The 12379-nt window shown below is 34.2% G+C and overlaps 1 protein-coding gene across 11 annotated transcripts; it reads right to left on the bottom strand.

Moving 5' to 3' along the window:
* Nucleotides 1–671: 671 nt before the first annotated feature.
* On the bottom strand, nucleotides 672–11526 carry wupA (troponin wings up A). 11 transcript variants are annotated; one of them, XM_013319701.1, is made up of 9 exons: nucleotides 11425–11523; nucleotides 9765–9803; nucleotides 8217–8234; nucleotides 7644–7772; nucleotides 7445–7568; nucleotides 6615–6715; nucleotides 3556–3599; nucleotides 3102–3243; nucleotides 672–1199 (listed from the first exon to the last, which is right to left on the bottom strand). In XM_013319701.1, exons 2-9 carry the CDS (start codon nucleotides 9777–9779, stop codon nucleotides 1131–1133), a joined length of 642 nt encoding a protein of 213 aa, XP_013175155.1. In that variant the 5' UTR covers nucleotides 9780–9803; nucleotides 11425–11523; the 3' UTR covers nucleotides 672–1130.
* Nucleotides 11527–12379: the final 853 nt, after the last annotated feature.

Below are 12379 nucleotides of genomic sequence, written 5' to 3'. Positions count from 1 at the left end.
GTATTTTTTCTTCCTGAAATAATTCTTTACAATTCATACTTTTGCATACTAATCTTATAATTTTAAAATCTATATTTTTTATCTATTTTTTTAATAAGATCGAATAGTCTAATTCTAGACGTTATTATCGGTGGAATGAATAGAATCTAGAACGCCTGTTAAAATTGTGATTTTCAGAACAGATTTTCTATAGATTTCACAATAAAGAAATATTACTTTTGAACTATACTTGCCTTATGCTTACGACGCTGCCGGCGCGGGAGTAGCAGGTGTCGATTCTCCCTCCTAATACACAATAAATATGTTATACAGGGTACCCCAAGATATATAATCCGGCAGTACCGCTATTAGTCTAACAGACTTTACCCTAACCTTCCAGGGAAGTAGACAAATCGAACAGAAACAAATAACATTTTGAATTAACATTTATTGTATGTACTTTGATCCCCTGGATTTTTTCTCTTTTTGTCATCTTATTACATCCAGGTTTGCAATATTAAAGAGTTTTATAGATTTTATAGGTTTTATTTCTTTAAAATTAAGATTTCCTTCTATATATTCTTATAATTATAAAAATACAAAAATAAATACTAACCTTTTAGAGCAGTTTTCCCTCAGAAGACTATTTTATCAAACTTTATAAGTACTGGCTTGATAACAAAGAATATAAATAAATAACATCATATATTTAAAATGTAAACTAAATTGTAATCATGCTTTTTAAACACATTGAGGATCTCTATCGAATGTGAATTTATTGAACCAGTAAGAATCTAGTTTCCATTTACACTAAGGATATGGGTACCAGGGTAACAAAATGACATCACAACCACATATAAATATATTAAAGAAAATTAATTTTTATTAAACGTATTATTAACTTACAAAAATTTATTTAAAATAAATAAATAATCATAAAAATGGTTTAGACATTTACGAAATTGTATTGTGGTCAGATATACATAGGATAAAAGGAATTTGCCGTTGGCTGATCGAGGCATTGGATAAAAAGGTCTGACAAGGCCGTACTCAGGAATTGGTATATCACATTCTAACCTACGGCTTGCAAGGTCAAATGATGATAAAATAAGTTCACAATATAGTTTTTGGTGACGGGGGTGATTAACACTTCATGCCTCAACCTCTTCTTCTTTTACCTTCTGGTCTCCCGGCTTGCCCTTGGACCAGTCTGGCTTTTTCTGTAGGAAAAGATAAATATTAATTCCAAGCTTTACAGTGATTGGTCTACCATTGAGTTAAAAAGAAACAATGTTGTTTTTTAATGTTGGCACTACTGCACTGTTTCATATTCCGCAATATTATTAGAATTGAGAAGGTCTTATGTCTTTTTATGCCAATGGTAGATTTATTAACTTCGACATAGTTGTCAATACAATAGCAAATGAAGTAACAATTTAATATAGCATCATTACCAAAGATAAAATTAAAAGCAATTTTCATTTTGTAACTACTTCATTGTCACTTTATTTGCGCGCTAAAATATAAATCTAAAAAGAAACATTTCTGCACACTATGCTCACTAATTATTTCTCACGTGTTTTCGCATAGTGTGCAAATTGTATTGAAATATAATCGCACATAAAACTTCTATAAGCGGTGCACACACACCTCGAAGCAGTCTTTGTACAGATGTCTAAAACGAAGCGTTTGTCTGATGCTTATCTAAATGTTACTTATCAAAATTAATACTAACATTTTATCCATTTAATATAAACAAAAATAATACTTATTATGATGAAAATCTTCACATTTATGTAATTGGATAAAATGTTAGAAAAAGACAAAACATATTTACAAGGATGTCAAGGCCCTAGCTATCCTTCGAAGATGTAACACAAAAGATGGTAAAACAATGATCTACTCTTTGTAGATATAGACTAAAAATAGATGGTGCTATTGAAAGAAAATACGCGGTATCTAGGTATCTATTTTGGTACATTAAACCAGCGCCAATGGTAAACTAAGTGCGGAGAACCATTCTATGAATGGTCTGTTGCCAAACTGTGCTAAGAATAATTTGGATCATGCCAGTATAAACTATTCGAAAACCGCTGCTAATTTATCTTTCAATGACTCCTATATTTACCTTGCCCGTCCCGGCAGCCTGCGGAATAGCGCATCAAAATAAAATATCTCAAATATAATACATAATATAATCTATTAAATACATAATAAAAAAATATATAAATAAATTTAGAAAATTGTTTTAACATTGTGTCGATGATAAAATCTTTGTAGACGTAAACGTATTCAATAATTAATTTAATCGGACAGTTAATTGGGTTCATTGGTTTGTGATCAAAATGGATTACACCATTAATGTTTTGTTAGTCACAATCTGGATTAAATACATCTGTGTAACCTTTCTTAAAGGTCAAATAAACTGGATGTGCGAAGCTTAACGGGAAAATAATTCAAAAATAAAATAAATCCGATCCTCTAAATACCACAAATATGCTTCAGGATGGGGTAAAATGTTAACATTTAATGTTTTCGAATGCAATACACATATTTATAACTTAGGTAATCGTAAGCAGCAATCCCTTCAAGAAACTTGTTCTCACCTCGTTTAACTTGTTTGGGTAACTTAGGTAACTTTTAAAGAATTAATAAAAATTATAAATAAATTTATTTTATAATGTACGGATAAGTTATAAGTAAGACATCACAACATTGAGTGGTGACGAAGGAAAAGTTTGTATAGAATTGGTTGTGATCGATTACTTCTTGCCGATTGCCCAATCAGCCTTCTCCGCTTTCTTAGCCTGTTGAAATACGAGCAAAGAAGACATGTATTTCTTCATTCTTATGCGAGTAACACAGATTATTACATGTTGGTTTTTATTTTGCATTACTTTCATTTTATTTTTACTTATTTTTTTTTTACTTTGCGTACTATTTACTTTTCCAATTACACAGCATCTAATTAATCGGAAGTATTTTTTTATACAGTATTTTTTATAATCTGTCGTAGAAAAAATTACGACAATTTACGAAAATTAAAATTTAGTATCTATGTTTTCTAAACCTTAGTTAAAATACTCGAATAGTTTTCAGTGTTAAGTAACTGCAAATCTTACCTCTTTGTCTTCTTCTTCAAGGGTGAATTCCTTCTTTTTGACAACCTTCAGTTGGTTACGGAAGTTGAATTCAGCTGCCTTCTTCTGAAGCTTAGCGAATTTGTTTTCGTATTTGGACACCTTCTTCAGTGTAGGTTTGACGCTATAAGTAACAGTAAGTCAATCTTACAAATATTATAAATGCCTAAGTTTGGATGTATGGATAGATGAATGGATGTTTGTTAGAACGTTTCTCCGAATCTCGATGAAATCTGGCATAGACGAAGAACATATACGCTACTAATTAAGTTCCTTTAATTCGGGGCGGATGGAATCGCAGGCGATAGTTAATAGACATATAAATTGCTGCTTTATCTGACCCGATTGGCAAAAAGTTAGCATTGGAAAATCTTATTTTATTTAAATTTGCTAGAAATGTTTCTTGAAATACTGAAATTGTAAAATAAATACTTACAATTTGCCTCTTAGGTCGTTGACTTGAGAGTTCAGGTCGGCAATCTGGTAATATAAATTACGTTTAATATTATGAATATTTGTAATTGCAAAATGAAAAAAATAAGAAGGAATATGAGAAGACACAAGGAGATTAATTTATAAGAACAAATGAACAAGAAACAAAACTAATCGTTGTTTCTAAAGTTACATTAAAATTAATAAAAGTATTAATTTTAATGTAACTTTAGAAATAATTTTACACAAAAGATTAACAAGTACAATTGAATCAGATTCTAGGTAGGAAATTGAAAAGAGACAATAAAGATATTTTCATACAAATAAAAAAGAAGAGTAAAACAGAAAATGGCAAAACATGCAATTAATGAAAAATGCCAAAGTTTTAAAAAACATTTAAAGCTGCGAAATCATTAAAAGCACATAGAAAAGTACACGTACTTAGAAGTAAGAGTTAAAATCATTAAAATAGTGATTAATTAAAAAAAAGAAAAGAATAAAAAGGTAAAGAACTGAGAAAAGATTAGGCAGTGTTATTTGCGAGCTGTAAGATTGAAAGATTTAAGATATAAAGAATTGAAGATTGAAATAGAGCATGTACATACGAGAATAGATCCCACATCCTAGACTATTTGTGACATTGATTGTGCTCTTTTCCTATATAATATTATACATATATATCTAATCACTAGTTAAATGATATTGTGTACCACTTATACGTGCAGCTAACTACGCATGTGTCGGTTGCTGGTCGTCTGCAGCACCTGGACATTTATGAATTCGGATAACATTTAGTGCTTTATAATTTACATGTGCAATATTAACACAAGCGCCTACAAAATTTTACCTCTTCATTACTGGAATTTTTACTACATTCATAACATCATAGTTTATTTCTGACGCTAAATTATCTGTAACAATTACACTTTTGTAGTTTTAAAAAAAATCTTATTTAAAATTTTCCAGCTGTCCAAGGTAATATATTGTGCGCTGAATCGATGTGCGAACTCCCATATGAACGCATCGTTTACGCAAAATTGTTCCGCGTACACATTTCATGGGTATTTCCCAAAAAGTGTAACAGAGTGACGGTGCAAAATCGATCATAAATGATATTAGAATGTGTTGATTATGTAGTGTTTTTGGGTACATGTGGGTATTCTGTGTTCACGCTCCGTCCAAACCAGCGCGACGCACATTAGCGCCACCGCCTGGACGTCAGGGAAAGGATCGGGCAACATCGACCAGAGCATGGCACTTTTTATACACTAAGAATAACACAGGTAGTAAAATTAAAGGGTTTCGGAATATATCTAATAAATCGAATACGCAAACAGACCGCGTGTCAATTAACGGATTATACAAAAAGTATGAGATTTGGAACATGAAGTTTCACGTTTACTGCACTTGCGTGTGCTAATATATAGGAACTGTTCTACCGTTGCAATTGTTCAACGGTACTCCTTATTGTCAACAAAAGAGAAAATTCAGTAAGGCCATTATAAAATCACACACAAAGCGTTACACGCCCAAACGCAGCGAAGGTCGGTTTCCGTATTTCTTTCTTCACACTTGGATATTAAAGTGCCATACTATCTTAAAGGGCATTAATGGGATAATTGGAGCTAAGTTTGTTATAAAAATCATGCAACAGTATTGTTAAAATAAATTATGAAACAAGATTAACTATTCGTAAATATAAGAACAAGCTATCGGATCCTAAGCTAGATACAACAACGATACAAACGACGTCGACATACATAAATAATGGAATAGCGGAACATGTAGATGAGCGAGATGGTTCTCAAGTTACGCGAGCATGCAGCGAGGCCACGGTACAGCGCCTCGGTTGTGAATGCAGTGTTACTGTTTCCCTCAAGGCAGTTACTTTAGTTAGAGTAAGTTAATCGTGTAAGTTACATGTTGAATGAGAAGTGGCCAGCGCCTCTCGGTCGCCGTGGCCGATCGAGATCGATTTTGCACCGCGCGCCTCGCGGCCCGGCCGGCCCGAGACAGTCGCGGCCTACGACACGCACACACCTAGTCTACAAGTACAGCCAGTACCAACGGTCCGCGCCTACACATTATTTACAGGTCAGACAACAACCGGATGCTTGTGAAGCACTATCAATGTACCAACACGGACTGTGACACGCGCACGTTTGTTACGGTATCGATGAGCGTGATATTCACAATGGTTATAAAGTATCGGTCAATACCTCATAATCTCTTTTCCTGACTTCGTGTTCCAAATCCCACTTCTGGCCCTCACACACATACATGCGGTCATAATACTCCTGTATTATATTCTTGAGCATTTCTATAGAAAAAGGAAATACAGATTATTGAGCCGGCAGAATGGTCATGAACATTTGTGTGAGTGTTCTGTCTACGTCAGTCGGCGGAGCGACGTGTGCATGTGTGCGGTGAGCCGAACCACTATCGTAACATCGTAGCAACTAGCTCAGAATAAAAATAATTTCACGTCATATGCATTCCCAATCCTAATATGCTGTTTACCTCCATTTTCTTAATTTCGCTACCTCGTTCTAGTTCATATTTATCTCCCTCAAGCTCGTATATTCTTTGCCAGTACATTTGACATATCGTCTGCAGTTCCGCTAAAGAAAAACAATATGAAATTTAGGTAATGTGGAACATCGGTACAATGTTTGCCGCCTCAAACATCTGTGGGGGCCACGCCAACACGAACTGGATAACACGGCATCGGGTCTGTGGGACACAAGCGAAAGCGAAGCTACATGATGACATCTAGGTGGGACCCATATTATTGAAAAACTCGATGACATTATCTACAATAAAAATTTTAGCTCCGGTTTTGGAATAAACGGGACGTTGTTATTTATATGATTTGAAAACTAATATTTATTAATTAAATATGTTATCCACATTAGTTAAGGTTTTAAGGTATTTATATTTTCAAGTCCGTAGTGTGAATGAGTCGGCTGAGAAAACAAAATCGTGTTCTAGTCACAGAGTCGGCATGAACTACGCAAACGTAGCGTAATATGTGAATTGCTTAGCGCCCAAACCAGGTCAGACCTCGAGCTCTCTGCGCGCCACTTCCATCTCGTTATCGTACTTCTCCTCCTCGAGCTTGGCGATACGTTGATGGTAGCCGGTTATGATGCTCGTGAGAGCGGCTACAACATCAATACACATTACTACCGTCCTGCCACACGCCTTTATCTCCCACCTCCCAACTCCTACCTCCTACATCACCCCCAATACCCCACAACCGGCGACGTCTCACCCCGCAAAAGCATAAGTCTCAGGTGTAAGTCTCAGATGGAAATTGATTAAATATATTTAAAGAAGGATATAGGTAAGTATTTGCACGATAGATTAACGACTTCACATATAGCTTAGAAGAGTGGATAGAATTAGAAGGTATAAAAGACCGCAACTTTTAGGAGATTCCAGCGGCAACACACTTCAGACTGCGTTATCCGTTGTTATAGAGACGCGATAGAGAAAAGACGGCACTTTGGCATCAAAGAGTTAAATTAAAGTAAGATTTTGTAAGTTTTGTGAGTTCGTCAAAAGAGAGTGCTTTGGTAGCAGCTCATTTGGCTACCTCCATGTCTTTCCGTTTAACGATGTATTCCAGATCGAACTTTTCATCTTCAAGTTTGCCGATGCGGGTGTGGTATTCTTTGCAAACCCTCGAAATAGCATCTATAATGCGATATACATAAAGGTTAAGTTAATCAGAGTTGACAACCACAGTATTGTAAATTGCCACCATGTGCGATGTAAGTGTACCTTAGGGATGTCCGAGTATTGCTTAAAATCTAAAAATTGTAATTTAATGTGTAAAAAATTATCAGAATAAATTTGATAGATGAAAATGACTAAAGCGTCTCGTATACCTTCGTTTGCGTCGTCGATGTTCTTGGGTCTGCCGCACCTCTCCTCGATGATGCGCCTCCTCTCCGCCGCTTTGCGTTCCTGTTCCTTCTTCAACTCCTCAGCGGCTTTTTTACGCAGCAACAACTGTTAGTACAACAATGATTACTTTTGTGCAAGCACTGAACCTTGTATTGATTGCATAAAAATAATATTACTCACCCTAAGCTTCTTCTTCCTCTCAGGTGTCATGAAACCTTTCTTGGCCTTCTTGGCCTTGGAGGCTTCCTCCATGCGCTTGCGCACCTCAGCGCGCTTGCGGTCGATCTCGGCCTGTTTGGCCTTCTTCGCCTGGACATATGGAACTTAAAGCTAGTATACTTGGTTCAACTTATATTGGCTCGTGATGCTTTGTGTGCGTTTGTTTGACAATACTGGTATAAAACTTATGTATGCAAGAGAAACGCACACAAACAACCACACAAAATTTTAATTAAGCTTTCTACTATCATTACATCAACTAAATGTTAGATACTACTACTACTACTATACTATAAAAAAAAACATAACAATGTAAGTATACATCTATTTCATTCTTTAACGTTAAATTTTGTTTGGAAGTTATCTAATTAATTATGTATTTTTTTTGGTCTCTCTCGCTCCTTTTCTCTCCCTCTCTCTCTCTCTCTCTCTATCTCTATCTAGATCATTTAGCCATTCAATAGCCATTAAATCAAATTAAATTTCATAAAAAAAGTAAAAAATATGGAGATGTGTCTTATTAATCTCCTTTACCTCCTCGAGACGCTTTTTCTGCAAAAAAAAAACAAACAAAAATTAGTTCCCAGTCAAAAGTTTTAAATTATATTATTGTTGTTAAAATTGTGTCACAGGTAGTATTTGAAACAAGTAAAAATGTAAAGTGACTAAAAATGTAAAGATACATAGAACAAAGTGTAAGAACAAAATTGTTATAAAAATTAAATTTTTATTTTTAGACAAAGATTGATTTTGTCTAAATATAGACAATATCAGTGATTGACAATATGAGTGTTTGTGAGTTTTGTGCATTTGTGAAATTGCTTACATTTGGTCAGAAAATCACTTTAAATAAATTAAACTTTGACGCATGACATCCAAAATTATGAGCAAATTTAAGCAATCATTTGACAATTAATGCTTGTTTTGCGATTTTTTTTTGTGAATTAATGATTATCGTTATTTGGCAAACAAATTATTAAATTATTTTATTAAACATTGCAGTATTAAGCTCAGTGAGAACATAAAAATATATCGTTTTATACGGAGGTTTTGTTTACCAATCACTTACAAAACAAATGTATTTAAAATCAGCTGTAACAAAAATTCATGTAAAATGTTTTTTTTATAATTCAACAATTTTTATTATTATGAGAACGTCGGTGGCTCAGGGGTTAAGCACTTGACTTGCAATCTGCAGGCCTTGGGTTCGAATCCCGCCATGTACCAATGTGTTTTTCTATTTCCGATTTACTTATGTACATTTATCCGACGTTCTTACGGTGAAGAAAAACATCGTGATGCAACCTGCACATCTGAGAAGAAATTTAATGATATGTGTGAAGTCAACCAACCCGCACTTGGCCAGCGTGGTTGACTATGGCTTAATCACCCTTAACTTAGGGTAGGCTCCGAGGCCCTCGGTGGGGACGTGTAGTGAGCTGATGATGATGATGAATTTTTAAATGGAAAATCCAAAATGTATTTTTTTTTTATTGATAGAGTAGGTACAAGTGTATATTGTTATATTTTGTCTGTATAGTATATTTTGTGAGTGTTTTAGTAATTGTTAGTTATTTACCTTAGTCTCAAGGCATAGTAATTAATACTATTTTATTATTGTAGATTTGAAGATTGTTTGCAGTAATGAAGACCGATGATGTCCATATCGTCGACGATGTGAGCAAGTCCAATGAAACAGAATAATTAAAAAAAAATTGATTAGACAAAAAAAATGTAACACCCTGTAGATATCGTTCTGATGTAATCAAAATCCAATTTTAAAATGTTTGTTATTTATTACAATTTTTCATTTTCAACTAATTTTTAGGCATTTTTATTACTTTTGTTGCCTTTCAGCTAGTTCTTCAGCCCAGTAAAAATATTAAGTTTTATTCATTTTTATGAAACCTATCATACTTGTTCATTATGGTTTTTAAACTTAAAAAGTCCTTCATTTATTTTATGAACTTTGAATCTTTGAAATGTTTACTTGTATGTTTGTATGCATATATTATTAATTCTATATATATATTTTCCACAAAATTTAGGTAAAGTTCAATTAATTTCGACACCTTACCTTACTTCATCATCCGCCATTTTGTATGTGTTGGTTCAGGTGTCCTGAAACAAGAACAAATATATGTTAGCTTTTATAATTAAAATAATAATAAAAAAATTGAAAAATATTTTGTTAATAAGTTATTTTTACTCGATACTAATTTCAAATAACAGACCCACATAATTAATTGCATTCATTTCTATAAATAGATCTTATCATGAATTATTTCAAGGTCAAGTTAAATAAAACAATACTATAATGTAGTTTAAGACAAATAGTTTAAAAAAATATTCTTAATTTCGTTATCTTACTAATATTAAAAATGCGAACGTTTAGATGGATTGATGGATGTTTGTTTGAAGGATCTCCAGAACAGCTGTATGGATCTCGCTGAAATTTGACTTATGTGTAGAATATAGCCTGGAAGAATACATAGGCTACTAATTGAGTTATTTTTTTAACGGAAATTTTTAAACGGAGTCGCGGACGACAGCTAGTTAATAATAAAGCTAAGCCATATCAAGATAAGAACAAAAAAAAATTACAAAAATCTATGTTTCCTATATAAAAAAAGCAGTTTTATCTGATAAAATAAAATGGAAATGATTGAGGAACACCAATATCACTTCAAGGATACATAAAAGTTACGTATTTGGCGAACATCGGCCAACATGAGTGATACATGAAACGTTTTGGCTTCGCTCCAAGTCGATATCTCGGTGTGAAATAACCGACATTTGATACCATGAATGTCATCATATCTCCTCAAATACTTCCCCTGCTTTATTATCCCTTGGAGAGTATCGCAAATATTTAATAAGTCAACATCCGTAAAAAATCCCTTATAAATAAGAAGAAAAATTTGTGTGTGACTTCATATACATTTCGTGGTATTTTATTCAAATAGATTCGAATATAAACAAGTATGTTTTCTGAATAATTCAAGGCTTTGTAAATGCCATTACCAAGTTATTGATATCATCGATATGTGCTAATGACCTTGTTGATTAAAAAAAGTAACTATAGCATCCGCAATTTCATTCTGCCATTAGTTTCTAATGTTCGGGTATGTTCGTGGGCATTCGGGCGCGCGCCTGAAATAGTTCCGTTCGGACGGCGAACCTAATTTGGTCGCATGGGCGGCCTGCTTCGGTTACATTGGGTTACATCTTCTTCGGATATGACGCAAGACGCACGCTTCCATTAAAATATAAACATATTATTTTAATTATTCAAATAACAAAAAAAAATATGTGTTTTAAATTATATTTTGTAGAAGTAATTAAATAATACAAAGCGAAATATATGATTACACATAATCTATTGGGATTTGGTTTAGCATTTTTTTTATCATAAATGGTGCTAGAGCGCCAGGGTTTTTATCATAAAACGAAGTAATCCTTAAGTAGCCACACTGATGATAGGAAAAAGGGAAAACGGTCTTGATACCGGAAAACTTAGTACCGTGATGCTGTTACACAAAACCGTTAACCGTTTTTCTTTTAATATCACTGTTTTCTACGTAAGTTTAAGTTAGCGAACACGAACTGTCACACACGTGATTAGATCTTCTTGTTCTGTTGTACCAGAAACGTGCATCACTTCACTGAACAATCAATCACTTTTCAGTCTTTATATTATTATTACTTTTTTGGTTAGTACAAAATATATATCACCACTCACCTACGGCAAGAAAAAGAGGATGGCCCTACAAGATGGTTCAGCCAACACGAGCCACAGTTGCTGACTGGCGCTGGGCGGGCGGCAAGGCGCGGCGGGAAACGCGTGGGCGCCTCTCCCCGCGCACACGCCGCGCATACCCCCCGCACGCCCGCCCTGCGCCCGCGCACACCCGGTTGCCCCTCATTCGCGCAGACATTTTTAGAGCAGTGTCGTTTTGACACCGACACCGAAATAACACGAGATCCAAGCTCCAGTTTTAAGCTCGGCTATATCGTAAATTTGTAGTTCGCGCCCGCTATGCGCACGCAGCATACGTAATATTATCGCATACCTTGCAGTACAACAACTGACAGTACCAAATTAAAATTGTTCCACCTAATGAAATCTATATGATCATGATTTTTAACAAAACGCCTTGTATTCGTCTTTACCTTTACCAAAGCCTTTCCAATGCGTTCAAGAGTTATCACGAAATTTTCATATAAAACAAAACAATTGAACATAATATCGAGAACATTATTTAAATGTTTAGTTTAACTTATAACAAAAAAAATACCAACATTATAAAGCTCGAGGCATCTCGGATCGTCCTAATGCCTCGCTTACGAGAGACTAATAAAGCCATAAATCAATTCTCTTTCAGTGATTTATCGCTTATTATCTACATATTTCAGTAAAGCCGTGATCAGAATATAATACAGGGTGTATTATAGTCTACGTCTAAATCTTTCAGCAAACTCAAGAAAAATCTATTAAATCGTAGTACATAATCAAAGAGATCATTGTAAATACAGAGACTTCAAAGAATTAAAGTTAACATTTCTTCTTACAAAGGTACACCTAATCTCGTTAACAAATACTCACCCAAAGCTGTAAACAACCGACAATCCGACTAAACAAACATACGTTTTCGCATTTTGAAATCGATACGGTTAGTAACAAAGGGAATCTTGCA

Source organism: Papilio xuthus, unplaced genomic scaffold, assembly GCF_000836235.2.
Source record: "Papilio xuthus unplaced genomic scaffold, Pxut_1.1 DF826115.1, whole genome shotgun sequence".
NCBI classification, from domain to species: domain Eukaryota; kingdom Metazoa; phylum Arthropoda; class Insecta; order Lepidoptera; family Papilionidae; genus Papilio; species Papilio xuthus.
This window is presented reverse-complemented; position numbering and strand designations above follow the sequence as displayed.